The sequence below is a fragment of the Equus caballus genome, chromosome 2 (genome assembly GCF_041296265.1).
Source record: "Equus caballus isolate H_3958 breed thoroughbred chromosome 2, TB-T2T, whole genome shotgun sequence".
Lineage (NCBI taxonomy): Eukaryota > Metazoa > Chordata > Mammalia > Perissodactyla > Equidae > Equus > Equus caballus.
Genome location: NC_091685.1, coordinates 26,996,617 through 27,023,917, shown reverse-complemented (window position 1 = coordinate 27,023,917; position 27,301 = coordinate 26,996,617). Strand labels below are relative to the sequence as shown.

Genomic DNA, 27,301 nt, shown 5'->3' with positions numbered 1-27,301 from the left:
CCTTCTCATTCAGGCCTCACATCTTCCTTGCCTGTCTTATCTCAGGTACCCCCTGGCACTATGGTATCACTGTATTTTTTCTTTCACAGCACTTATTGCACTCTGTAATTGCCTTGTTTATTTAAACACTTGTTCACTGTCTTTCTCCTCGACCAAAATGTAAGCTCCCTGTTATCAGGGGCCATGTTTGTTGTCTCCTGCTGTATCCCTAGCACCGACGATAGTACTTTTCACATAGTGGATGTTCAGAATATTTACTGAATGAATAAACGAATGATCTCTCAACCTGGATTCCTTCAATGGTCTCTTGATTCTTTGTTTTCATGCATCTGCATGAAACATAGACTCAGGGAAATTCGAACTCTCTTCTGATTGGCATGTCAATTATCAATGAACAAAATCAAGGAGTCCTGAGAAAAGAGGGAGCTGAAGGCCAACTGTGGGACCAAAAGAATTGGGACTGACTGGTATGGTGACTAGACAGGGTCAGGGGGCCTGGCTTCTGGTGCCAGCTCTTCTGCCTGCTGTGTGACCTTGAACAACTCACTTCACCTCTCTCAGCATCCTCCTCTTCTGTAAAGCTGTGATATCAACATCTCAGTGTTACAGAGAGGTTGTAAAAATCAAATGAAGATGCATGTGAAAGTGCTTGTACACTGAAAAGGGTTAGGGACAAGGGAAAGCTTTCTTTCCTTTCAGGGGGGCCACCGTCTCCTTCCCACTTACCTTTAGGTCAGCCCTGCTATCTTCCCAGGATATTCCTGCCTTCAGATCCAGGGAGATGCTGTGCTAGGATTGTCTCTCTTCTCCACCATTTCCAGCTGCTGTGGCTGGGCCTGGTGCCCTACTGAGGACAAGGCACCTGCCATAAGCATGGGGCTGGTGGGTGCTGCTGAGAGCTTCTAGGCAGAAGGACAGGGATGCCTGGCACACACAGGTTAACACAAGAACCTTTTTCTTCTGGGCCTCAGTCTTTCCCTGAGGAAAGGAGGCTTAACGATCTCATCTCCCAAGACACAAGACAGTCATCAATATTATGGCAGTGGCTGTAGGGAGTTGCAGGGTATATGCTCCCAGAAGACAACAGGGAGAGCCAGAGTCACAATGCCTTGGGGCTTCAGGTGCGCCCAAGCTTTGGTTTAGGAGGTGGTGCCTGTTTGTTTGCTTTTAGTCTCCTGGAGCCAAAGCTTCCTCCTTTAGCCATTTAAAAAGCATATTGTTTACTTAGTGGGCCAGAAGAGCTGCCCCAACTACACACACAGATTACTCAGCCTGAAAATTAAAAACAATCTCCTGTACTTGTCCATGATTTTTTTTTTTTTTCGGTGAGGAAGCTAACATCTGGTGTCAATCTTCCTCTTTTATGTGGGATGCCGCCACAGTGTGGCTTGATGAGTGGTGCTAGGTCCCCACCTGGGATCCAAACCTGTGGACCCTGGGCCACCGAAGTGGAGTGCATGAACTTAAACCATGGGGCTGGACCTGGTGATCCATTTTAAGTCAGATTCTCTTTGACATGGTTTTTCCTCAGTCTCCTTTCCTCTGCTGGTCTCTTAAATGCTGATAATCCCTATGTTAGTCTTTAAAACTTAGGGGGATTTTACGTCTCTGAAATTCAGAAGCCTGGGAATTTCTGATTTTATCTTTTTCTTTTGTGCTTCCCTTCTCCAAATTGTCCCCCATCCTGTTGCCAGAGGGATTTTTCCAAAGCAGTTCTGATCTGGCTCAGAAATCTTTTGTTCCTTACTGCCAACAGGATCAAGTCCAAATTCCTTGGCTGGGAATCACAAATTGTCACAATTCCCTTTTTCAGCTTCAGATTGATTGACTTGATTTCAATATAAATTAAATCATGAGTATGTATTAATTATGATTAGGTTCAGAGAAAGCCCAAATACTAGGGGCTTAAGTAACATAGAGCTTATTTCTCAGGTAAAACTTATTTGTGAAGGCCTGAGGTGGGCAGTCGGGGCTTCTGGGTGTCAGGGACCCAGGCTCCTTTGATCTATTGTTGTCTCATTCTTAACCTGGTCAAAGAGGGGAGTGCAAATTCCAGGAATCGTGCTGTATCCCAGCCAGGAGGAAGGTGGAAAGGGAAGAGGGTACGGGATAGATGCCAGGTATATTTTAAAGAGGCTCCGGAGAGACTGGCACCCGCCACCTCTGCTTGCATCACAAGGGACCACCTTGCCTGCTGCAAGGGAGGCAGGGACAGTGTTTATTCCAGCCAACCATGTGCCCACTTGAAAGTTGTCAGTTTTAATTCTTAGGCAGAGAATGGATATTTGGGGAAAATGAGAAGATTCTAACATAAATGTCCTGCCTCTATAACTTTGCTTAGTCTGGTCCCTTAAGTCTGTAATGCTCGTCTCCCTCCCCTGCCTGAGAAAAGGATAATCATCCTTTAAAGCTCAGCCCAGATGTCACCTCCAGACCCCCAGAGGTATTGTTCTCAGGGCCTCATGCACGCCCCTCTCCGAGGTCTCTAACCATGGTGTTATCCTGTCGGCCTCCTGAGTCCGTCCCCGGGGCCTGCTCCCTCTCCATGGCTGCAGGCTCATCACTCCCCCAAGCCCAGCATTGTGGGCCTTCCCTGAGGAACCTAATCTCAATTTTCACTCCTGTAGCCTTTGGGTAGCTTCCCTGACCCCCGCAGGCTTTTTTCACTTGCCCACATTGACCATCTGTGCAAACCATCCATCCCACTAACCTCAAGGATAGAGGACCTGGGAGAGAACTTAGGCAAGTTGGGGCTGATCCAGAGCCCAGGTGCACAAGATGGCAGATCTTACTCAGCGGGCACCTGCAGCCCTTCTGCAACCCCAGGCTGAAGCCGAGTCCTTTTCTCCAGAGGACTCACAATATGCTCCCAAAGGCAAGAGGATCATGCTGGGAGCCGTGAACATGTCTGCCTGCAACTAAACCTGGGTGTCCCCTGGCCTTCCAAGGCAGTTTTTCCACATCACTCCACTGCTTAAAAGCCCTCAGTGCCTCCCCAGGTCTTAAGAGTGAGTCCTGACTTTGTGACCCTTCCTGCTCTGACCTTGCCCACTGCTCCCACCTCAGTCCTCACACTCCCCTCACATCTTAGGCAGCGGTGCCAGGCTCTCAGGGCTGCAAACTTGCACTCGTGTTGTCGGCTTTGCTTGGTGCGCCTTTTCCTGCTCGGCCTTCAAGATTTGCTGTGATGACACTTCCTCGGGAAAGCCTTCCTTAAACCCTCAGGCAGAGCTGCTGTGTCCCACGGCCCTCTGAACACCTCGTATCAGCAGCTTCATCAGCATCCTGCATGGGTCTCTCCCCTGCATTAGGCTAAGGGCCACATCCCTCAGGGCATCCCTAGCCTCCGGCACACACTCGGCACTCCCTGAATGGCGGAGGGCCAGGACATGGAGACACAAAGCTCCAGTCCTTTGCTTTGGGTGAGTGGGTCATGAGGGAAACACCAAAAAGTCACCCAATGTCAAACTCTTTCCTTTGTCTGAATAAAGCTCAGTCTTCAGGGCCTGCTTCTGGGCTTCACCTCGGAAGGCAGCCTGACCCCAGGTCTGGGACAAAACCTTAGGCGCGCTCTCTCAGCACTCCACGCGTATCTTCTTTAGCGCACTCTCACTACGCTAACTGTTCTGGATTCCTGGTTTAACGCAGGGTTTCTCAGCCGTGGCACTATGGACATCTGGGGCTGGCTAATCCTTTGTTGAGGGAGGCTGCCCTGTGCACAGGATGTTTTAGCAGCATTACTGACCTCTACCCACTAGAGGCCAGTAGCACCCTCAGTTATGACAACCAAAAATGTCTCCAGACAGTGTCAAATGTCCCCTTGGGGAAAAGTGAGCTCAGGCTGAGAACCACTGGTGTAAGGTCTGTCTCCTCAGTTAGAATGGACGTTCCACGAGGTGGTCCAGCCACTGGAGACCCCATTTGCTCGGTTCCTCAGCCTGGCACTCACTCTTCCATGCAGTCGATCCTCCCTGCCCCAGATTGAGCTGCACGTCACTGAGAACGCGTCACACCTTCCTTTTGACTCCTCTGTGGGCATGGACAGCTTGAGGGCAGAGACTGCGTCTTTCTGGCTTTTGTACCTGCCAGCGCCCATCCGGGCTTTGCTTTCAGGGTGGCCTTAGCTGGGGGATAAATGGAGGAGAGGCAAGGAGGGGGCTTCTAGGGCTGGTCCTTTCCGACAGGGATGACTTCTATTGGTTTTTGTTTGTTTGTTTTTAGGAAGTTCAGACTTTATTAGATACCCTGAGGCTGGCCCTGGGAAAAGCCTTGGCTGGCTTCACAGTTCTTCTGGTTGGAAGTGACAGTGAGGAGAGGAGCAGCCTGGGGAAGGCTGAGGGCCCTGACTGAGGGGCCCGAAACCAGTCCTGCTGATCCATCTCACACCCACTTGGCTCTGGCTCCTCTGGCCTTATCCCATGGTGAGAATCTGCTTGGAAGACACGAAGGGCTGCATCGCAGTTTCCAAGGCACGCTGGTAGTCCTGCAGCGGGAGCTCAGAGCAGATGGGGGCCATGAGCTGGCCTTGGCGGATGAGATCGCACAGCGTGAGGATCAGCCCCTGGAACTGCTCTGTGGGAGGTCAAAGGAGGTCAGACGGGAGCAGCAGCAGGGCTCAGCAAGACGGCACACAGGTCACCTCTGCCATCAGGAGCTGGCGCTGAGCGCCAGGAAACCCTCAAGAGCCCGGAGGGTGGCTGGGAGACAGCCTGGTCCCTGCCTGTGTTCAGGACAGTGAGAGCCACGGTGGGGACAGAGGAGCATGGGGGCGGCCCCAGGAGATGATGGGCAGGCAGAGGGGGCACTATGCTGGCTTAGACCTATAGAACCTGCTGGGGTGTGACGGGGAGTCCTGAGTGGTGGGAGGGGCAGGGTTACTTTGAGGCAGAGAAGCCGGATGAGGCACTGGGGGGAGGTGGGTGTGCCTGGCACACCTGCTGATACGGAACAGAGGAGCTTAGCTCAGGGGAAGGAGCTCTCCCTGAGAGCCCAGGACTCCTGAGAACCCCAAGAGTTGAGGCTGCCAACATCTCCTCCCAGAGCCCCTCCCACTAAGGACCCAATATGGTACGGGAAGATGAGAAGTGAAGGCCTTAGCTGAGAAGTGTTTTTTCATGGACATAAATTCATTCAACATTCAAATTTAATCATATCCCCTACTTAAAACACTCCAATAGCTCCCCAATTGCCTTTCAGATAGAGTCTGAATTCCTTAAAAAGGTTTATAAGGCCTTTCATAATCTGGTCACAGCCCATCTGTCCGGCTCCCCACTCCCTATGATGGGCCTTTGGACATGCTAGTTTTTCTGCCTGAAACATCCTACTCACACCACGACTGTCCTCCCCTCCGGTTGGATAACTCCATGTCATTCTTCAGTCTCAGTTTGGTGGGGTGGGTCACACTCTGGGGAGCCAGTCCTCCAGGAGAGGAAGAATAGTGTACTGGCTCAGGTTCGGAGTCAGAGAGACTAACTGTTCACAGCCTGGCTGCACCACTGCCTAGGTGGGGCGACTTTGGGCAAGTGACTCAACCACTCTGAACCTCAGTTTCTCCTCTGTCAAACAAGGCTAACAATAGTTTAAACTATTATGACATTTAAACTGAGACAGAGGTTAAGAACTTGTCCCAGGTCTCACAGCTAGGCTCGGCAGAACCTCTAACCAGTAATGGTGGAGGGAGGATTGGAACCCAGGCAAGCTGGCTCCAGAGTCTGTTCTCTTTACTTGGCTGTCTTCCATGGCAGTCTTCCCTACTGTCAGCTCTCAGGGCAGGGGCAGTGGCTGCCTTGTTCAATGCTGTGCCCCCAGGGACCCGCTCACTTTAGTCTGACAACTTTGCTGATTGCAGTTATGGCTGGAGGCTATTTTCCTTTAACCTGTTGTGAAGTTGGAGACCCAGTTACCTCTCCAGGCCTCAGAGTGGCTGGTCACTTCTGCAGCCATTCATAGGCGCTGCCCTCTTGTGTGACCCTAGGCGATGAGGCCATTGTCCACTCACCTGGACTGTGGTCCTTCTTCCACTGGGACAACCAAAAGCCCCGCAGTTTGACATCCTTAAAAATGAACAGGCTCTGTGGATACAGGAAGGACATAGTGGGGCTCTGAGGCACCGCTTAAGGTGCAGATTCTCCCCCAGGGACAGGGCACCACCTGTGTTTAGACAACTGTGGTGTCCGTGCCCCTGTCCCCAGGCCTGTCTCCCCCACCAGCTTACCACAGAGGCTATGACAGGCTGCTTGGCCATCCCCCCGTAGGTCACCATGGTTCCTCCGGGCCTGAAGAATCCAGAGAGAACAGAGTGGGCGCAGGCAGAGATGGCACGTCTTGAACCCACCACAGTGCTTCCATTCCAACCCTGGTTCCTAAGCCTTGCTCTCAGAATTGCTGGGAAGGTTTCAAAAAAATAAAGATTCCTAGGCCCGAGCCCAGACCGAATGTATCAGGAGGCAAGGATCTATATCAAAAACCACAAACAAGCCCCGCTCCGGATGACCCGGATGTTGAGCCAGGGTTGGGAACCCACTGATCTAACCAGAGTCAGGCTGTGATGAGATGCAGCAAAGAAGTGTGAGCTACTGAGAAAAGCTCGAGACTGAGTTCAGTCTGGCTCTACTTCACTCATTGGGTAAGTGACCAGGGACAACGTGTCGAAAACGGTCCAGGCCTCCTCTGTGTGTGCTCCTTCGGAGGATCAGTGAGATGAAGTAGCTGTACGGCTCAGGAATGGTGTGGATGGTAGAGGACAATGGCGACTGGCCTCTCACTGCAGGAGTGTCCGCGTCAGGATCTGCTGTCTGACACCCGCACCCACGCGCAGCAGTCAAACAGGACAGAGGCTCATATACTTTTTAAAAGCTAATAAGCTGGAACTTCACATGCTTGCCTTAACCTGTGTTCCTCTCCCCATGCACTCCCTGGCCCTTTTAGGAATTTATTTTTAAAAAATTTTTTTTTTATTTTTGAAAGATTGGCACCTGAGCTAACAACTGTTGCCAATCTTTTTTTTTTTTTCTGCTTTTTTCTCCCCAAATCCCCCCAGTATATAGTTGTATATTTTTAGTTGTGGGTCCTTCTAGTTGTGGCATGTGGGACACTGCCTCAGCATGGCCTGATGAGCAGTGCCATGTCTGCGCCCAGGATCCAAACCAGCGAAACCCTGGGCTGCTGAAGTGCAGCGCGAGAACTTAACCACTCGGCCCACGGGGCCGGCCCCCAGGAGTTTATTGATCAAGGATGATCCGAGGCACGGTTTGGGACAACACAAGGGAGATTTTGTAAACTACAAGAAGAAGAAGCTCCTGTGTGAGGCAGGTAACTCGTTGTCCCTGAGGCTGGGGGGTGCTTTGGTCTTAAGTTCCCCTCAACCGCCACCTGCCCCAGATAGTCGCTCCTAGGGAATCAAGCCCCACCCCCCCAACACTTATCTAAGCAGAAGAGCTAATATTTACCGGAGGTTTACTAAGTGCCAGGCACAGGTCCAAGCACTTCACGTGTATCGGCTCCGTGAAGCCTCACAGTAACCCCAAAGGGCACTTTCATTACCCTCAATTTGCGGGTGAGAAAACTGAAGCCCAGCCCTCATTCATACAGCGATTTCTCTATCACCTCAGTGTCGCTTAGACTAACTTCTGAGGCAGAAGGGGTTTCTATCCCCTGCCTTTTACAGACGAACAGACTGAGGTCTGGATCATTTTTCATAGGTCCACAGCTAGTCACCAGCCGAGCTGGGTCTTGAACCCAGCCTTTCCAACTCCAAGGCCTACACTTGGAGCCACTGCGCAAGGCTTCCTCCTGCAGTGAGTGACATGGGGATCACAGCCTGCCATGGAGGCTGCCTGGGGTAGGGCTGAAGAGGTGTGCTCAGGAGTCACAGCAACTCGGGGTCAAGCCTGGCTCTCCTGCTGCCTAGACCTTGGTAGTCACTTGCCCTGGACCTTGTATAAATGGGGATGAGAACAGAACCCCTCGCCCAGTGGTTGTGGGAGGGGTACTCGCCGATCACATGACCCAGCTTCCCATCTAGCCAGTGAGTTCTAGAGGGTTCCTTGGGTGTCTCAGCCATGTCTGTACCCCATAGCTAGTGAGTGCTAGCAAGTATTTACTAAGTAATGTTGCTGAGGGGGTTCCTGCTTTAGTGGGAAGTGTCCTTCCAGGCACCCTCCAGCTCGAGAAGTTTATGTTGAAGGGAAAAAGAATGGAAGGACACGCACTGTTAACACTGTCAACAGTGCTTGTCACCCTTGGTGGTGGGATGACAGTAACTTTTGTGTTTAACTTTTCCTTTGTATTTTTACACGCTTTCAAAATGTTTGGTAATAGGCATGTTACTCCAAAATTAGAATCTATTTTTAAAAGCTAATGAAAAATTTAAAAGCTAATAAACTAGGACTAAGCGACTTTATAAGCTGCCCCTAGGCTATGAATCCTTAACTGTCCCCATCACCGAGAGCCTAGCAGTCTACTTCTGTGGTCCCTGGGAAAAACAAAGCTGGGTGGCCATCTGTAAAGGAGGAGGCAGAGAAAGGAGGGCCCAGAGGACAAGGACACGACTTTGGTCCCAGTTTCCTACTCAGGGGCGTGCTGACCTGGCCTTGGCTCGCATTGGCCATTGGGACTTGGTCACCGATGGTCCTCCCAGCTAAAGGCCTGGAGAGCACCGGTGAACTGAATCTGCAGAGCCAAGGGACTTACGCTAAATGTCGCAGCAGCTCTGTGGAGCTTTTCCCACCGACGCAGTTGAGAGCAAGCCGCGGCCGGGGCACATCCTGGAAAACAAGGAACCTGCAGTGAGGGAGCCAGCACTCTACACGGGGGCCTGAGGCTTGCTACAAACAGCACCTCCCCGGCCTGAGTGCTAGGAAGATGGAGGGATCGAAGAAAATGGGATGTCCAGGTTTTCGAACTCTCTGTGCAGGAAGGGCCTTTTCTTTACCAGCTTAATCCTGCTATCTGTTTTGGGATTCCGTTCAAAACTTACCTCCTCTGGAAAAGAACAGACAAAAGGCATCTACATTCCATTTTCATGGACTTCACTTCCCCGCATGCACCTCTTCTAGGCACTTACAACTTGGGTTATATTAGATGTGCCGTTTACTGCTTCAGAAATGTTCTCGAGAGGTGTGTGTTCTCGAGTGCGGTTGTGTGTCTGGTCCCTCCAGAGTTTAGTGAAAAGAGGCTGAGATGTGGTTTGGTCACTTACTAGGGGTGCTGAAGGGTAGAGGTTCTGGAAGGTTAAGAGGCTTTGAGCTCAGAGTCCTGGGGCCAGCCCTGACTCCTCCACACATGACCATGTGGTCCCAGTCAAGTCCCTTATCTTTTCTGAGTCTCGGTTTCCTTGTCTATAAAACAGATCACACTTTGTAGAGCTTTTGTGGAGATTATCAGATAAAATGTAAGGTAGGTCCCTAGGCCATGTTACTCCTTTTCTTTGTCTACCCTCCCTGTGCCTCAGTTTCCTCTCCCAGCTCTGAGACTCACATTGGCTGTGTGGCTGATGTGGCTCAGCACAGATGTTCACAACTACAAATCACACAGCGTTTCCTAAACTGTCTCTCCTGCTTCCCTCACAGCATCTGGGCACTTCATGCAGGCTGTCCCCTGGCTGAGGGAATGGGCTTTGTCCTTCCACAAGGAGACAAAGGGAGGATCTGGAGAGGAACAATGGGGTCAGTCCCCAGTTTTTTTAGTTCAAGTCAACTTTCTTCAGGGAGATGGGTGTGGAACGGAGGCATAAGGGCCCTCATCCTAGGTACCTTAAAGAAGTTTTTCATCTCATGTTTTCTTAATTCCTCTTCAGTGATAACATGCTCAGCCCCCATTTTCTTCAGTCTGTCGGTCAACTTCTGGATGTCAGGTCTGGAAACCAAACACAATCCAAGGTCCTTGGTCACACCTCCCTGCTGTCTCTACTGAAGCCTTCCAGGGCCCCTCTGCTACGGCTGTGAGGACCTGGGTCTCTCTGTGTGGGAAGCTCGGACTGGGTTTGAGCCAGGCAGTGAGCAGGGACTGGCCACCCAGTTTTGTCATACTCCAACATCTCTTGGCTTCAGTTCCTCACTGGCAGGAGGGAGCTAGACTGGGCGATTTCTATAGCTCCTGCCAGCTCAAGGATGCTAGAAACCATCCATGCCCTGGGAGTAGTCATTTCACTTCCTGATTTCTTCTACTGAAACGACAAACTCCACTTCTTTCCCCCCATCTCTTTTCAAGGGGCTCTTCAGAGTGTTGTGCAAACACCCTCCAGCCCAGGAGTGGCTCTGGGCCTCTGTGGCCAAGGCAAACAGAATAATTTTTGTTAGCACAACTGAGGGGATAGGGAACTGAATCGAGAATCAATTCTCCCATTAAGACTGGACCTCCATGACAGACATGGCCACACTCCTGGGTGGTGAGGCCCCAGGAAACTGGATGATATGAGGGAAAGGGAACGAGTCAGGAACTACGTCTGCTACGGACTTGCCGTGTCTTCCTGAGCAAGTTGCTTCTCTCTGACACTTCAGTTTCCTCATAAGTAACCCAGATGACAAACTTGCCCCATCTCCTTGACATCTGTATTTGGTGCGCTTTAAAGTACCACACAAATGCAAGGGAAAAAAGGGCCCTGGGTCAGACAGTTCACAGAAAGAGTAATACAGCTTAAAACATCCCCAAATGTGAGCTGTGGTTTTGAAAACATGGGGTTATCACAAGTCAAGAGCCTTAAAAACTCTTAGCTGGTCAGTAAGGCCATCTCCAGCACCTTCCTGCCCTCCCTTTACATTTCAAAGATTCACTCATCCTATAGCCAAAAGCCGCCTGGACTTTGGGAGGCTGACTCATCTGTTAGCGAGCAGTGTCCGGGCTGAAACGGGGCCTGCTTATGCAAGGGCGCCATCTGGCGGACACGTGGGCAACCGCAGGGATGCCAGGTGGAAAGGCCCAAGTTGGGGTCTGCGATTAGGCCTCCCTACGCACCTGTCTCGGACCACATTGATGGTCCTCAGGCCCAGGGCTGCCGCGATCTGGATGACTGCTTGCCCCACTCCACTGTTGGACGCATTCTGGATGACGGAATCCCCTGTGGAGCCAGGAAGAGACCCAAGTCAAGCCCTGGAGACCTGTAATAGGTCAAGGGCTTCCAGCCTGAGATCCTATTATACAGCGAGAGATGGAGTCCTCAGGTTCCAAGGGGACCTGAGACCTGGCTGCCAACCCTTCTCACACCTTGGAATGTTGCTCACTCTTCTCCCAATGCCCCCCAAACTTCCACCACACCCATGATGCCTCCCAAGACTCAGCAACTCAGAGGCTACACTGGATGTAATTTAGATCCTACTGTGTAGGTAATTTTATATTCTTCATCCTCCCAGTCTCTGCTTAGGTTATTTCCTCGGTCTGCAGTGTTTCCCTCTTTCTCTCTCCCTTTGTTTTGAAATCCTCTCCTTGGAAGCACAGCTCAAGCGTGGCTTCCTTCATGAAGCCTGCCAGGTTCCTCCCTCCACGTGCTGCCGCAGCACTCTGTGGGCGTCTCTACTAATGCTCATGGTCTGCCCCATCTTACACTCGCTTGTACAAAGGTCCATTTGTATCAATGGCTTGCAGCTTCTTGAGGAGGCCATGCCTTATTCCTTCTGTGTACTGCTTAATAAAGGTGCCCTGCCTTGAAATGGGATTAGAGCCATGCTGGAGAAACTGGCAGCCCCTGAGCCAGGGTCCTCCAGAGTCTGTGGTCAAAGCCCAGGCCTAGCTTGGGAATTAACCACCGGGGGAGACAGCGTGACACATTGGGAAGAAGGTGGACTCAGGAATGAGGGGGACTTGGTGTGAGTCCCAGCTTCACCACTGACTGTAATTAAATGACACAGGGCAAGTCATGACCTCTTTGAACCTCAGTTTCCTCCCCATAAAACGGGAGTCCTTGGAACACCGATCAGGGTGCTCCTGACTAGAGTCCAATGCCCTGTGTCAAGGAAGGTGCTCTGGTGCCCCTGATATGCTATCTGGGTTTTGGGAGGCAACAGGGGTCTGGTGCTAGGGACAGAGGACTTCCCGGAAGAGCGCCCCTCATCCTTAGTCGGGGTCAGCATACAGGTGTCACCCAGCAGAGGGTTATGATATCAACATAGCGGGTTGCAAGTGGGATTTTTTTTTCAGTTAAAATGAAGGAAAACAGAATTAAAAATAGCTGAGTGTATCACACATAGAAGGGTAAATATGTTCCGTGAAGCTTTGGTTTCCATTATATATACATTCGTATATGCCTATGTACTGGATTACAAGTAAAATGTAATTCTTACTATGGGTCGAGATCACGAGTTTAACCCTGATCTAGCCCGTGCCGCACTAGCCTTGAGGCAGGAGCGGAGATGCACTGTGGGCACCTGAGATGGAGTGGTGTCAGAACGCCCTGATGAGTCCATGACAGCTGCAGCCCAAATCAGAGGGCCTGAGAGGACGAGATGCAGGTGACTAATGCCTCTGCTGACTAGGACTTGAGCAGAGGTCCCTGGTCACACCTGCTGGCTTTCTCCACCAAAGGCTCCTAGGACTGCTGTGTCCCGCTGTGAGAAGCTGCATTTCTTCTCTGCAGGAAGCGGGGACTGGTTAGCCAGCCTCGAGCAGCAGTGGCCACACTCCAAGTTCATCATACTCCAACATCTCTGGGCCTCCGTCTCCTCGTTGGCATGACGGAACTAGACTGGGTGATTTCTATGGCTCTTGCCAGCTCACGGATATGCCAGTGTGCAGGGTAACCCTCCAAGGATGGGGCACGGGAGGTGGAGGGAACTGGCCCAGCCTCCTGTCATTTGGAGGTGAATGCTGAGGTGGGTTCTCTGAGGGTCCGCAGAGGGTCCCCAGCAGAACTGAGCCCCACTCACCCACAGCAGTAACCAGGCTTCACCAGCTTCTCCTCCTTCCCTGTCTCGCTCTCCCCACTCCCTCACTCCTGCTTCCTGGGATCACCTCCTAGCGAACTGTCTGCCCCTAATCCTTGTCTCAGGCTCTGCTTTCAGGGGAACCCCAAATAAAACACCTGGCTTTGTCATTTCTTTGCTGAGTGATCTCGCTCAAATAATTTACCTCTCTGGACCTCAGTTTCCTCATTTATGAGAAGGAAGAATACTAAAGGCAGTGCACACTTACTGCACTGGATGCCAGGACCGTGCTAAGCATTACACTGCGCTGTTTCGTTAATCCTCAGAACTCCGTATTCTCCATTCTATGGATACAAAATCTGATGATCTGAGAGGTCAGTTAACACAGTCAGTGAAAGGTGAAGCTGGGGTTTGGACGTAGGTGGTTTGCCAGTGATGATACCAGCTTCGCTGCACTGCTCTGAAGACTGCACCAGTCAATGGGGTAATGCATGCAAAGGTACTCACGTGAACTGGAAAGTGCTCTATCAATGCCGAGTGGAACTACTAAGTTCAGCATTTTACGGAAACACAGGGACTGCATCTGTCTTATCTGGCTTTGTATCCCCAGAGCTTAGCACAGCTCGAAACATTTTTGCTGAAGGACAGAATTCCATCCCGAGCTCTAGGGACTGTGATCCTTCAGCGGTTTCCCAGAGCGTACGCCTCCTGAGGTTCCAGCATGTTTTCTAGGAACCAAGCTAACATCTTTCTAAGCACAAGCAACCACACACTCACCCAGGTTAGGGGCCCATCTTCCTCTCAGGCCCCTGACCGGCAAGTTCCCATGGCCTCAGGGTCAGGATCTGGGTCACAGCCCCGTCGGGAGAACCTGGCCTGCTCCCCCCACCTGAGGGTGCCTACCTGGCCGCAGCTGCTCAAAGTCCATCAACATCCTGTAGGCCGTGCAGGGATTGACGCCCACGGTGGCAGCACTCTGAAGAGGAATGTCATTCGGAACTCTGATCAGTGCCTCCTTGCTGAACACAGCCTCGGTCCGCCAGGTTCCTGAGGCAGGGGACGAGTCCCGGGCAGTGAGGAAGGCCCCTGCTCCACACTCAACCCCAGTGCCCCCTCCTCAGTAAATGGGCATCCAGACAGCAGACTTCAAGGATTGCTCAGAGAAAAAGAAAATCCTGGAATCCTCTGGAGTATCTTTGAGTCCTTATAAGAACCATGTAAGGTAGATTTTGTTATTCTCACATCAGTTACCATTAGATTTAGCTAATGTCACACAGCAGGTGGACAAGGATCTCAGACGACTGGACTCTGAGGGTGAGATGGGACACTGTCACCAGGGCAACAGAAGCTGAGAAAGCCCCATTTTCAACTCATTCTTCTCATCTAGGGCAGCTTGGGTAGGGGAGGTATTGCGGAAAAAGGCATGAATGCAGAAGTCGAAGGCCTCAGTTTGGGACCTGGTTTTGCTAGTCTGCTAGTTTGAGCAAATTCCTAACTCACTGAGTTTTGGTGACTCTAATATGTAAATGACATTGGCAAGAAGAGCCTGACTGCCTCCTCCAAGAGCTGTTGCCCAAATCAAACACGATAAAGGAAATGGAAAAATCCTGTAAACTGGAAAGAGATGACCATTAAGCCCCAGCCCACATTCCAGTTCCAGTCAAAAGAAGCCTGAAATGTCAGTGCTGAGAAGGCCCTTAGGGGAGCGAGTTGAAACTCCTCATTGAATAGGGGAGAAAACTGAGGGAGCAACTTGCCGAAAGTCACCAGGCTAATCTGGGCTGCCCCCCTTCCGTCTCTGGATACTTATCTCAAAGCCACTGTGGGCCAGGCACGTGGACAACACAGACAGTTCCCTACTTTCGTGGAGCTTTCATTCCAGTGGAGTGGAACAGGTGAGAAACAAACAGCAAATACAATAATTATAAGTTATAAAGAGCTAGAGAGTAACAGTGGAGAGAATTACACTAGATGGGAGTCAAGGACAGTTCTTGTGGAGATGACAGGCTGAGTTAAAGGACAGAGATGCTAGTCACTCAAAAAGTACACAAAGAACATTCTAGGAAGAGGAAAAAGCACATGCAGGGACTCTGAGGCAGGCCAGATGTAAGAAAGGAACTGCAAAATACACACGGGAGGGCAGAGAGTGAGAGTGATGGAAGCGTGGCTTGAAACGTGGCAGATGTTGCATGGGCTAGACAAAACTTTCATGACCACAGACTTTCATGACCTTGACCCACAGTAACCAGGAGTTATGTTCTAACTCCAGTTACAAGTGATCAGTTTGCACATTCTCTGGCCCCGTCTCCCCTGGGACTGGTTGCAAGTGGGCAAAAGCTGGCTACGGGCACAGCAACAGCTGGGCAGCTCAGTACCATGAAAAATGACCAAGATCAGGCCAGTTGAGGACCCACCGCTTTAACGATGGCCATTCTTATTAAACTGCAGTCTTTGTGAGAAGGCCGTGTCTGTTCACTGCTGTATGCTGGAGCCCAGCGTGTGGCAGATGCTCACAATATGTTTACTGAATAAACTGAGTTAATTATAGTCCCCACAATTGTAAAATCCTCATCCTCTCCAACTGGCACCTGGTTTAAAAGACTCACTTTTTCTCCAGGGAGAAATCCCTGTTCTGGCTACCACCGCCACCACCACACCTGCAATTACCCATAAACCTGGCAGACGTCCTTTATCCTTCTCTCCAAATCTAATTACCAAGGCCTGTTGCTTTAGCTCTTTTATATATATATATATTTATTCTTCCCCCCAAAACCCCCCAGTACATAGTTGTATATTCCAGCTGTAGGTCCTTCTGGTTGTGCTATGTGGGACACTGCCTCAGCATGGCTTGATGAGCGGTGCCATGTCTGCGCCCAGGATCTGAACCGTGAAACCCCAGGCTGCTGAAGTGGAGTGAGTGAACTTAACCACTCGGCCACTGGGCTGGCCCCCTGCTTTAGCACTTAAATCCACCCTGTCTTCTCCAGTCCTATGGCACTGTTTTCTTCAGACCCTCATCATCTGACGCCTGAACTGTTAAGCCACATCCTTACTGGCTTCCTGCCTCCACCCTCTGCCCTTCCAGAGCATTCTCTGTACTGCACCAATCTGATCAAATCATTCCTCTTCTTAACTTTTCATCAGGCGCCCTCTGATCATGGATGCGAGCCCTCTACGACTGGGCCCCAGCCTACCTCTCCAGCCTCATCTCGCTTCCCCCATCCTACCCTTGACCCAGCGACACTGAGCTACCTGCAGTTCTGACGGTGCTGTGCCTTCTCCCATCACCACAGCTTCGCACATGCTGCACTCTCTGCCTGGAAAGCCCTTCCTCACCTCGCCCCCTGGCTGCACTTCTACTCAGTCTTCCAGAGTTCAAGCATCCCTCCTCTGGGAAGCCTTTCCTAATGCTTCCCAACACAGGGCACTCTTGCCTTTGTGTCCATCCTGGGATTATAGCACTGACTATATAGCACTGTATTCAGCATTGTTTTTCCATTCCCAGCCAAGAGCACTTGGAGGGCAGAGACTGTGTCTAACCCATCTTGTGTGCCCTTCACTCGGCACCCATGAATCCCTGCAGCTCTCAATCTGCTCCCGTGGCAAGGCTCTTTCACTGCTAGGTGGCTGGAGGAGAGGGTTGAGGCATTCTCGGAATTCTCGGAGCTTCTAGTAGACTGCTGTGACTGTTTTTCCTGCCTGGTACCTTTTTCTTTCTAGAATTACTCCTTCCTAACCTCTGGGGTGTCAACCATAAGGCCCCACCCTCTCTACCACAGAGGTGGGCAAGAAACTCACCCAGGGCAGTCAGAGCGGCCCAACCCCATCCCCTTCACGCTGGCTTCATGGATGGGCAAGGACCCAGGCAGGGTTGGTCAGAGCCCTTCTCGGGGATGGATAGGGTTGTGCTGGATGGCTTGTGGAGGACGTGCTTGTTTGTTCCCAGGATGATGTAAAGCTCATGCTGCTTTCCACCACCTATGAAAGGTACATATCACAGTGGGTTCGAAACCTAGCTCTACTACTTATTGGCTGGGTGACCTTGGGCAAATTGCTGAATCCTTTACATTTACTGTTGCCTCATGTGCACAATGGGAACAATAACAGTATCTACCTCATGTTGTGGGAAGAATTGAGTTAATGTATGTAAAGTGCTTGGAACAGTGCCTGGTGCAAAGGGAATTGTCAATAAATATTTGTTGCTCTTACTGTATCACTGTGTGGGGAGATGCCATCTGAGGACTACTAGGAACAAGAGAAAGAGCTCTGATATCACTAGGGTTTCTGGATCCAGCTGTGCCTGAAGCTTTCCATCTCTTGCACTTCTCAGTTCCAAAAACCAATTAATTTCTTCCTTTTTTTCGTAAAGCAAGTTTGAGTTGACTCTCTGTAACTTATAACCCAGAGGGTCCTAACACTAGAGTGTAGCAGGAAAAACAGAGGTGACGAGTCTGATGGGTTCTCTTTCAGTCTGCTGTTTGAGTTTCTAGAAGGGCTTCTCCTCAAGCTTCAGTTCCTCATATGTTCAATAGGATGGACAAGGTCTGCCCTGCTTCCCTCTTGTGGCTGTTGTCAGGATCCATCTGTATAATGTTTGTGTCTCAAAAACTGTCAAGTGCTAAAAAGCAAAACTCACCAATGACTTCTTACTAAAGACCAAAGAAAATCCTAGCTCTTAGCTTGGCTTTCGCAGGGCCTTCCCCATGTGGCTCCACTATCCACGTGACCTTCTTTTTCACTTACACAATCCTCTCCCACAAGCAAATCCTCTGCTGAGGCTACGCTGGATTTTCCACCATTGCCCAAATCCACCTCTGTGACTTTGCTCATTTTGTTTCCTCTAAATGCAATGATTTTTTTTTTTTGGTGAGGAAGACTCGCCCTGAGCTAACATCCGTTGCCAATCTTCCTCTTTTTGCTTGAGGAAGATTCACCCTGAGCTAACGTCTGTGCCAAACTTCCTCTATTTTGTACGTGGGATGCCTCCACAGCATGGCTGATGAGTGGAGTAGGTCCACACCCGGGATCCAAACCCCTGAACCCGGGCTGCCAAAGCAGAGCATGTGGAACTTTCACTACTACACCATGGGGCTGGCCCCCCAAATGCAGTGATTTTTGGCTCATCTCTCCCTAACAAAATTCACCCATTAAAGGTCTGTTCCAGTGAAGCCTCCTCCATGAAGCCCTGATCCTTCTGTAAGACTCTCTCTCTGTCACACATGTGCACACATGGTAGCCAGAGGCGCCCTCTGCTTCCTCTGGCCTTGTAGCACTCCCTTTCCGGGGGTTATTAGTTTGGAGATTTCCTAATTAGATTTTAACCTCCTGGAGGGCAGGGGCCGTCTTATTTGTATTCCTCATCACACCTTACGGCAGAGATTAAGGGATTTAGGGACTCAGAGAATCACAGCTCTGCACAACGGGGCCTGAGGAGATGAGAGAGCAGGTGCATCATCTCCTGAGCAAAAGAAACAGAATCTCTGCTCCCCTTGTCCAGCCCCCATCCCTATCTCAGGTACGTGTATGAACTTAATAATAAACCCTGCATTGCTTAGTTACACTGAGCCAATGAGCAAACCTTTACAGTGTGGGTGAAATAGGATCTGGAACAACAGAGGCTGCAGACATCTGAAGAAACTCACCCAAACCAGCATTTGCTGGGATCACCCAGTCTCCTGGCTTCACCCCAGTCACACTGCTGCCCACAGCTACCACCTGTCCAACGCCTTCGTTCCCTCCAACCGCAGGCAGCTTGGGAAGGATGCCGTAATTTCCTAAGGGGGAAGAGCACAGAGGGTCACCCAGCGAAGCCTGGGCAGTGAAAGAGCGTGGACTTCGGAGTCAGACAGACCTAAGCCCGATCTGGGCTCTGCCTTCGACCAGCTGTGTAACTAACCAAGCTCTCTGAGCCTTAGCTTCTTCATCTGTAAAGGGAGATAATACGCTTTAGTGTTCATGGCTATTATGGGGATTAGATAAAATAATGTGTGAAATGAGCCCAGCAGCTCGCAGGCACGTCATAATGGTTGATTTTCTCCCCACTGCAATCTTCCTAACTCTCAAAAAACCTCACATTCCAGAGAGGGGAGGCCAGAGCTCACACGCTCTGCAGACGGCTCATCTGGAGAACAGCTGCTGCTAATCACAGGAATTTCACACCCACACCTGAGGAGGAATGGAAGCGAGGTGGCGCTAAGCAAAAAAGCCAATTAACATAAGCCACAGAAACCAAGGTTACCTTGGATCATATTTATGTCAGCGGGATTGACAGGGGCCGCCAGCATCTTCACATGGACATCTGATCCGCCCATAGCAGCTAACTCCAGGTTCTTCAGTCTAAGCACAGAGCCAAAGAGAGATGTTAATGTCGCCCAGGCTAGACTGGGAGTCTTTTGCTCGAATCATCTCCCCAAAGTAGGTCAGGCAGCAACATTTTTGAGCTGCCATTGTGTGTCCAGGAATGAGGGTTCTGTGAGGAAAGAGAAAGGTGCTGTAAGGAATTAGCACAGGAAACAGGTTCACTCTCACTAACTGCAGTGGAAAGCCGGAGTGACCTCTCCACCCCACTGCCCACTCTAGGACAGGAAATAGTTAAAACTTCTGCTGGCATGGATTAGCCTCGTTTTCCAGAACTAGCTTGATTATAAGAATCACCTGGTGTGCTTACTAATAATATAGATTCTCAGGCATAGCTCTGGCCTCTGTGAACCAGAATCTCCAGATACGGGCACCCCAAGTAGTTCTCATGCACGGGCATGACTGGGAAACCCGGGCTGGCTCATTTGTTCTCCGTTTTCTTTTGCCCCAGCACACACAGGGGAGAGGAGACATTTCCGTTAGTTGCAGAGGGGGTGAGGGGGAGAGAGAGATGGCCTGCCTCGTTCAGAACGAACTCCCTGGGTGACTGTGAATCACCCCTTAGAGTGACGCCTGTTCCCGGTGAGGATGCTGGTCTGTCAGAAAGGACACTGGACGGAGAGCTGAGGGTCTTAAGTGTGAAGCCCCACCACACAATGGCTGTGTCACTGTGGGCAAGTTGTTCCCCATCTCTAGGCCTCTGTCCCTCCACTTGTAAGATGGGGTAATGGTGGTTTGCACTTGATCACTTCCGAGAGCCTGTCCGGTTTCAAGTCTATGTGAGAACTCCCTTTGCTCCAGGTGGGCCCTAGACACCACGGGACTAACGTCTTTATCCACTGGAACTTTGGTTAATGGGTAAAACCCACCAAAGGGCTTTTGAGGGAGGCCCAGCGACAATGTCCGTGTTTTACTTTTGTTTTTATAAAAGGAGACCTTCCAACCAGATGGTACTGATCCGTGCCTAGACTGGTGGGTCCTTGTGACTTTTTCATTACTAGAGACTCCTGTTCTGTCTTTCTCCACACCCCTAAGACTTCATGTTTGCGATGCTTTTCTCTGCCTAACTGTACTGGTGAAGCAATAATTCTCATTTTTACTTACCAAAGGCACATATAACTGCCAATCAGAGATTCTCAGCATTAGGCAACAGAGTCACCACATTAAGCTGATGCAATTCCACCCACTTCCTGCAGAAATCTGACCTTTTAATTATACCCGAGGCTCCATCTTGGGGTAAAAGTGTGATTTTCAAGAAATGTCTTATACTGCTTATAAAAATGGTGGCAGGCAGGGTTTAAATCAACATACGTAAATCAGTAGTATTTCTATATGCTAACAATGAACTAACAGAAAAAGATCTTAAGAACTCAATCCCATTCACGATCGCAACAAAAAGAATAAAATACCTTGGGATAAATTTAACCAAGGAAGTGAAAGATCTATACAACGAAAACTACAAGACCTTCTTGAAAGAAATTGACGACGACATAAAGAGATGGAAAGACATTCCATGCACATGGATTGGAAGAATAAACATAGTTAAAATGTCCATACTACCTAAAGCAATCTACAGATTCAACGTTATCCCAATCAGAATTCCAATGTCATTCTTTACAGAAATTGAACAAAGAATCCTAAAATTCATATGGGGCAACAAAAGACCCCAAATTGCTAAAGCAATCCTGAGAAAGAAGAACAAAGCTGGTGGCATCACAATCCCTGACTTCAAAACATACTACAAAGCTACAGTAATCAAAACAGCATGGTACTGGTACAAAAACAGGTGCACAGACCAATGGAACAGAATTGAAAGCCCAGAAATAAAACCACACATCTATGGACAGCTAATCTTTGACAAAGGAGCTGAGGGCCTACAATGGAGGAAAGAAAGTCTCTTCAACAAATGGTGCTGGGTAAACTGGACAGCCACATGTAAAAGAATGAACATCAACCATTCTTTTTCACCATTTACTAAAATAAACTCAAAATGGATCAAAGACCTAAAGATTAGGCCTGAAACAATAATTCTAGAAGACAATATCGGCAGTACACTCTTTTGACATCAGCTTCAAAAGAATCTTTTCGGACACCATAACCCCTCACATGAGGGAAACAATAGAAAGAATAAACAAATGGGACTTCATCAGACTAAAGAGCTTCTTCAAGGCAAGGGAAAACAGGATTGAAACAAAAAAAACAGCCCACTAATTGGGAAAAAATATTCACAAGTTATTTATCTGACAATGGGTTAATCTCCATAATATACAAAGAACTCACACAACTCAACAATAAAAAATCAAACAACCCAATTACAAAATGGGCAGGGGGCATGAACAGACATTTCTCCAAAGAAGATATACGGATGGCCAATAGACACATGAAAAGATGCTCATCATCACTAATCATCAGGGAAATGCAAATCAAAACTACACTAAGATATCACGTTACACCTGTTAGAATGGCAAAAATATCCAAAACCAAGAGTGACAAATGTTGGAGAGGCTGTGGAGAAAGGAGAACCCTTATACACTTTTGGTGGGAATGCAAACTGGTGCAGCCACTATGGAAAACAGTATGGAGATTCCTCAAAAAGTTAAGAATAGAAATACCTTATGACCCAGCCATCCCACTACTGGGTATCCATCCTAAGAACCTGAAATCAGCAATTCCAAAAGTTCCATGCACCCCTATGTTCATCGCAGCATTATTCACAATAGCCAAGTCATAGAACCAACCTAAGTGCCCAGCAACTGATGATTGGATAAAGAAGATGTGGTATATATATACAATGGAATACTACTCAGCCATAAAAAAGGACAAAGTTGTCCCATTCACAACAACATGGATAGACCTTGAGGGTATTATGTTGAGTGAAATAAGCCAGACAGAGAAAGACGAACTCTGTATGACTCCACTCATAGGTGGTAGTTAACATACGGACAAAGACAACTGATCGGTGGTTGCCAGGGGAAAGGGGGGTGGGGGGAGGGCACTAGGGGTGAAGTGGTGTACCTACAACATGACTAATAATGATGTACAACTGTAATTTTACAAGGATGTTAACTTTCATAACCTTAATTTAAAAAAAGGAAAAAATGGAAAAGAAAAAAAAGAAATCCATTCAACATATTTAAAATATAATGGATCTGTGCTATTTTGAGGAAATTCCTTAAGACCAACAGAGAAGGACAAGGGGCAGATAAAGGGAGTACTCTAAGTCAACAGATAAGGGATAAAAAATTTGTGAGCCTTTGCAGGTGACCTGAAAATTAATATTACTTTATTGCTATTTTCTACAATCTGTAGGGCAATATTAATATTCACAGCAAATTTAACAAATATTTGAATATCTACTATGTACTCTCCTAGTCACTATAGCTTTATACTAAAATGTACCCAGTGTAAATCCTTAAGATTTCATATATCACATTAGAAATGGATTTACATGAGTCTGAACCAAAGCATTAATCATTTAACTTCATATTATAATTAGACATTTCTCCAAACAAAAAGCATCCTAGCAGTTGAGTGAAAAATGTTATGTGAAATGGAATGCTTGAAATAAGAACTGGGCTCTGGGAATAAAACTTTTAAGTTATTTTAAAAATTAAAAAAAAAAAAAAATGGTGGCAGGCATTTATGAGGTGTTTATTATATACCAGGTTCTGTGCTAAGGGCTTTAAATACATGAGCTGATTTAAGATGTAACACTCCTGTGAGGAAAGTATTAATATTCCTATTCCATTAAGTAGGAAGTGGAGGTGCCTGGAGATTAGGACACTTACACAGGGCAGGAGCACTGGTCCGTGGCGGGGCTTACCTACTTTCCAAGTCAGCGCTCTTATCTACCTTGCTCTACACCGGCCTCCTGAAATCAGTTTGAGAATCCTCTGACTGCCTACAAGGACCCCTGGGGATCTAGGAAGCCCAATCTGGGAGTCCCTGTGCTAGATCATGATCAAAGTAAGGGAGGCCACACCTCACCATGACTGAGAAACAGCTGCAAATAACCCAAACAGAAACACTCTACAGGAAATGGTTAACTAGCAAGGAGATGGTGACCAGGGCAGACAGAATAAGGAAAGGGCTTTTTTTAAGATCACTATTAAGGAATGCATATATTTATACACAGCTGGAGGAGAGAGAGTCCTTATAAGAATAATAATAATTATTCTTTGAGTGCTTACCAGTCAGCCACTCTACTAAGTGCTTTCCACGCCAGCTCTCTACTAACTATTATTCTGATTTTATAACTGAGGAACAAAGGTTCAAAAGAGGTAAATAATTTGCTCAAGGCCCCCAGAAGTAGTAAGTGGCGGATCTGATTTAAACCTGGCAGTCTGATGCTAGAGAAGCCAGCCGGTGAGGGGCCGACCCCACACCAAGCCGAGGGCAGCAGGATGAGCACCAGCCTGGAGTGGTGTGTGGGCCTGATCCTTGCTGAGCCTGCCTGGGGAGAAAGAGCGGGGTCAGCAGCTCCCCAGCCTCCCCAGCAGGCTAAGCAGGGAGGCATCAGCTGGACAGCGATGTTTCTCTGTGAACACATGTGTAAGTCTGCATTCCAAAGAAAAATCCTGCCCAGAGCAAATGGATTGTGGACTAGCTCCCCTTTGTATTATCCGTACCCGCTTCTCTCTTGCATTTTGACAGATAATCAGAATTTTCCTGTAAGCTGACAAAATCCGTGCACTCAAGCTACTTAAAGACATTTTTTTCTGCATATTTTCTACATGTTCTTCTCTTAGCCTGGAGTTTCTTTTCCACAGCTTCTCCACGAAGTGAGAAATTCAATTCACCCTTTAAGACTCAGGTCAAATTTTACTTCCCCTAAGACATCTTTTGACTCTCTTCTTGGCCCTGAAAAAAATCACTTGCTCCATCCTCAGTGCTCCCATTACAGAGAAGGGGTGACTGTGCCATTTAAGACCATCTTACACGAGTTTATTGCTTTTTAGTTTACGAAGTCTCTTCATACATTTTTTTCAACTGATCATAACAAGGCGTAAGTTCACATTCCTTTTCCACAACTCTCGGGGCAAGATGTACTCTGGAGTCCTGAACCTGTATCATCTACACCCCATGGGGCAGGGGCAGCACTCCGGGATCAGACACACTGTTTCTGCAGCAAAAACCTACGAGTATTCACACTAAGTGGGATGAATGATGACCATATAAAAACTTCATATTAGATCAGGTTTTGCCTCCAAACGAGCTATGGAAAAACAAACAAACAAAAACAACTGTCAGTGTTCAGAGGTTTTGGATTTCGGAGTTGGAGACACTAATCTGGATTTGAATCCAGGTCTTTCAGACTCAGTTCAGTGCTCTTTTTACTTACCTCCTAGTTTTATAGTCAGAAGGGGTGTGTGCGTGTGTGTTGTCTCCCTGTTAGACTGTGAGCTCAGAGAGGGCAGAGAACTTTTAGTCTTAACTCAGTGTTTAGCACAGTGCCAGGGACCAAAACAGTGCTCATGAATGCTTCCTCAAGAAATGACCCAACTTTTCTTTCTACTGAGAAAATGTAGAATAAAAGTGCCAGCGATTTAGGGAGTCAGGGAAGAGACACGAACCACAGGGACTCAGCTACTGAGGCTTGTACTTGCTCTTCCTGTTCTGGGCTGTTTAGGAAAAGAACCTTGAAGGATGGGTGCAAATAAAATGGAGATTATCCTTAAGAGAGTTTGGTCTGCACAAAAACCTATGGCTCTTTTCCTCACAGGAAAGTGCAGATCAGATTTGCAATAAAATTGCTCTTCTTAAAAACCTAGATGACCAGTCAAGATGAGAATACAAGTAGATTTCAGTGCGTAGATGAAGAGGAGAATATGGATTTAGGCATATGGAATAGGCAGTCCTGAGTTTGAATCTGGCCTTGGTCATTTTCCAGCTAGATAAACCTCAAAATGCTCATCTGTGAGATGGGGAGAACACTAGAACCCAGCTCACAGGATTAAATGAGTTAATGTACAGAAAGCATTTGCTAGAGTATCTGATACACGGGAGATGCTGAAGAAATAGCAGCTGTTATCAGTTGTAGGAATATCCCAGGAAACCTTTGAAACAAGTGACCGGCCATACCTCTGAAAAGAATCACTGAAAGGAAGATAGCAACTTTTGGGAAAATTCTAGTAAAATTAACTCAATAAATATTTATTGATAGTCCTACTATGTGCCAGGTACTGTGCCAAGGGGTTTAAGGATGAAAAACTAAAATCCCCTGGCTGGGAGCTTGATGGTGTGGGCACTCACACATGGCAACGCTGGGAGAAGTGCTGTCACAGAGGCAGGCTTGTGTGCCAACGCCAACTGAGTGTCTAACCGGCCGGAGGAAGAAAACAAAGAGCTAGCAAAGGGGCTTTGGAAGAAGTGATACCTTAGCAGGGGCTTGAAGGATAAACAGGAGTTTACTGGGTGAACCAAGAGAGGAAGGAAGGCTTTCCTGCCAGAGAGAATGACAAAGAATCTGACCCTACGGTAGGCCAGGCAACAGGTGCAGTCTGGACTGGAGCCGTGGGAATGGAGAGGGTTCGATAACCTGGAGTCTCTCAAATAAGAAGAGGCATTGATGTCACTTGGTGACCAACGTCATGGCAGGAGAGTGGGAAGTCTTTGATGGCTCCCAGGCTTCTCGCTTGGGCAAGCTGTTGACATAGGGAAGAAGGAAGAGCGGTTTGGAGTGGGGAGGAAGGTGTTCTGTTTGAAGCTTGAAGGAGGAGACCTGCGGAACGGTATGGAGCAGAGAGCACTCCGGGCTGGACACACAGAGCTGTGAGTCTGTATACAGGTGGGAGTCTAGGTAGCAGATAAACTTATTCTGGGTGATGGGGCTGGATAATTAAATGACAACTAACGCTGACAGTTGACTAAGTTCCAGGCGTCGTGCTTAACATTTTATATACACGATGCTGTTTGGTCCTCAAAACACCTATCTGGAAGGTGTTACCACCTCAATTACCAGATGGGAAGCTGAAGCTCAGAGAAGTTAAGTAACTTGCCCAAGTTAGTAAGCAGCAAGGCTTAGTCTTAAGCTTGACTCCAAAGCTCAGACTGCTGAACGCTAAGCCAGCATCCCCTACACCATGTTTGTGGAATTCTCGTCCTAAGAGAGATTATTAGGTATTCCCTAGGGTCCAATTCGTTTGGGAAACACTGCCTACTAAACCCCCTTTATAAGATTCAGACTGCACATGAGAATCATAAAAGCTCCGAGCAGTCCTCCAGTAAAGAAACCCATGTGGCTTTGTGTAATCCAGAGCTTCCGGAGTTCACTCAGCTGGGAACACTATTTTGACAGCACACCGGATAACTGCCTGCCCCCAGACAGCAGTTTGAGAGGCGCTGCACTGGGCTACCACTGGCTCCCACTTCTCCTCTTGGTCTTCTGGGAGGCTAGCTGCTCCGGCCTGTTGAAATTCACAGAAGTGGGAGGGAAGGAGAGTGGGACAGGGACCAGGGTCTACGAGATGGAAAGCTGAAGCTGCAAACGCAGGTGGGTGAGGGCAGCAGGCAGGCCTGACACACGCTGCTCGCCCCGGGGGAGGTGTGTTGGTCCAGCTGCGTCTCACCAGGGAGACCAGCCCCAGCCTGCCCCATGGAATGCCATCAATACCACAGACACTGCTGATCCTGCAGACAGTTCTAACAGTGTCCTCAAGGATACCATTCTGCCAAGACAGGAAGGAAAGCAGGGTGAGTCTGAATTCCAGGAGTTGGACTCTGGTGTAATGAGAGCAATTTCTTCCTTGTTTTCTCTAAACTCACCAGAGGAACTGGTGGTTGTGTTATGGACTGCAAACGAGGCACCCAAACACAGCCTGGCGAGATCTCAAGTCGCCTTCCTGAGACTGTTCAGGGCCTTCCCCTGTGAGTGTAACGGCGCCACGCAACTCAGAGGGATGCCACTGTCCTCACTCGACAGATCCCAGACTGGATAAGGTCACAATGGCTCCTTTGAGGCTGAGGCTGTACACCTGTGATGCCACATGAACTACAAGGGAGACAAAAGCAGGCAGAAGAAAGAGCCTTTTGAGAGGAGGGAAAAAGAGGCCAGTACTCTGGGGACTGGCTCAGTTCTACTTGCTGTGTAA

General features: G+C 48.7%; 1 protein-coding gene across 2 annotated transcripts in view; it reads right to left on the bottom strand.

Annotated features, from left to right (window-relative positions):
• Nucleotides 1-4,200: 4,200 nt before the first annotated feature.
• The window catches only part of MECR (mitochondrial trans-2-enoyl-CoA reductase), a 29,913-nt gene continuing 6,812 nt past the window's right edge, over nt 4,201-27,301 (bottom strand). For both annotated transcript variants that reach the window (XM_001503934.6, XM_070260609.1), the window contains exons 2-10: nt 19,093-19,190; nt 18,497-18,628; nt 13,758-13,901; nt 10,954-11,056; nt 9,753-9,855; nt 8,692-8,765; nt 6,215-6,275; nt 5,999-6,071; nt 4,201-4,572 (exon numbers count right to left, since the gene is read on the bottom strand). In XM_001503934.6, coding sequence (XP_001503984.3) covers nt 4,412-4,572; nt 5,999-6,071; nt 6,215-6,275; nt 8,692-8,765; nt 9,753-9,855; nt 10,954-11,056; nt 13,758-13,901; nt 18,497-18,628; nt 19,093-19,190 — 949 coding nt within the window. In that variant the 3' untranslated portion in view covers nt 4,201-4,411. The remainder of the gene's footprint in view (nt 4,573-5,998; nt 6,072-6,214; nt 6,276-8,691; nt 8,766-9,752; nt 9,856-10,953; nt 11,057-13,757; nt 13,902-18,496; nt 18,629-19,092; nt 19,191-27,301) is intronic.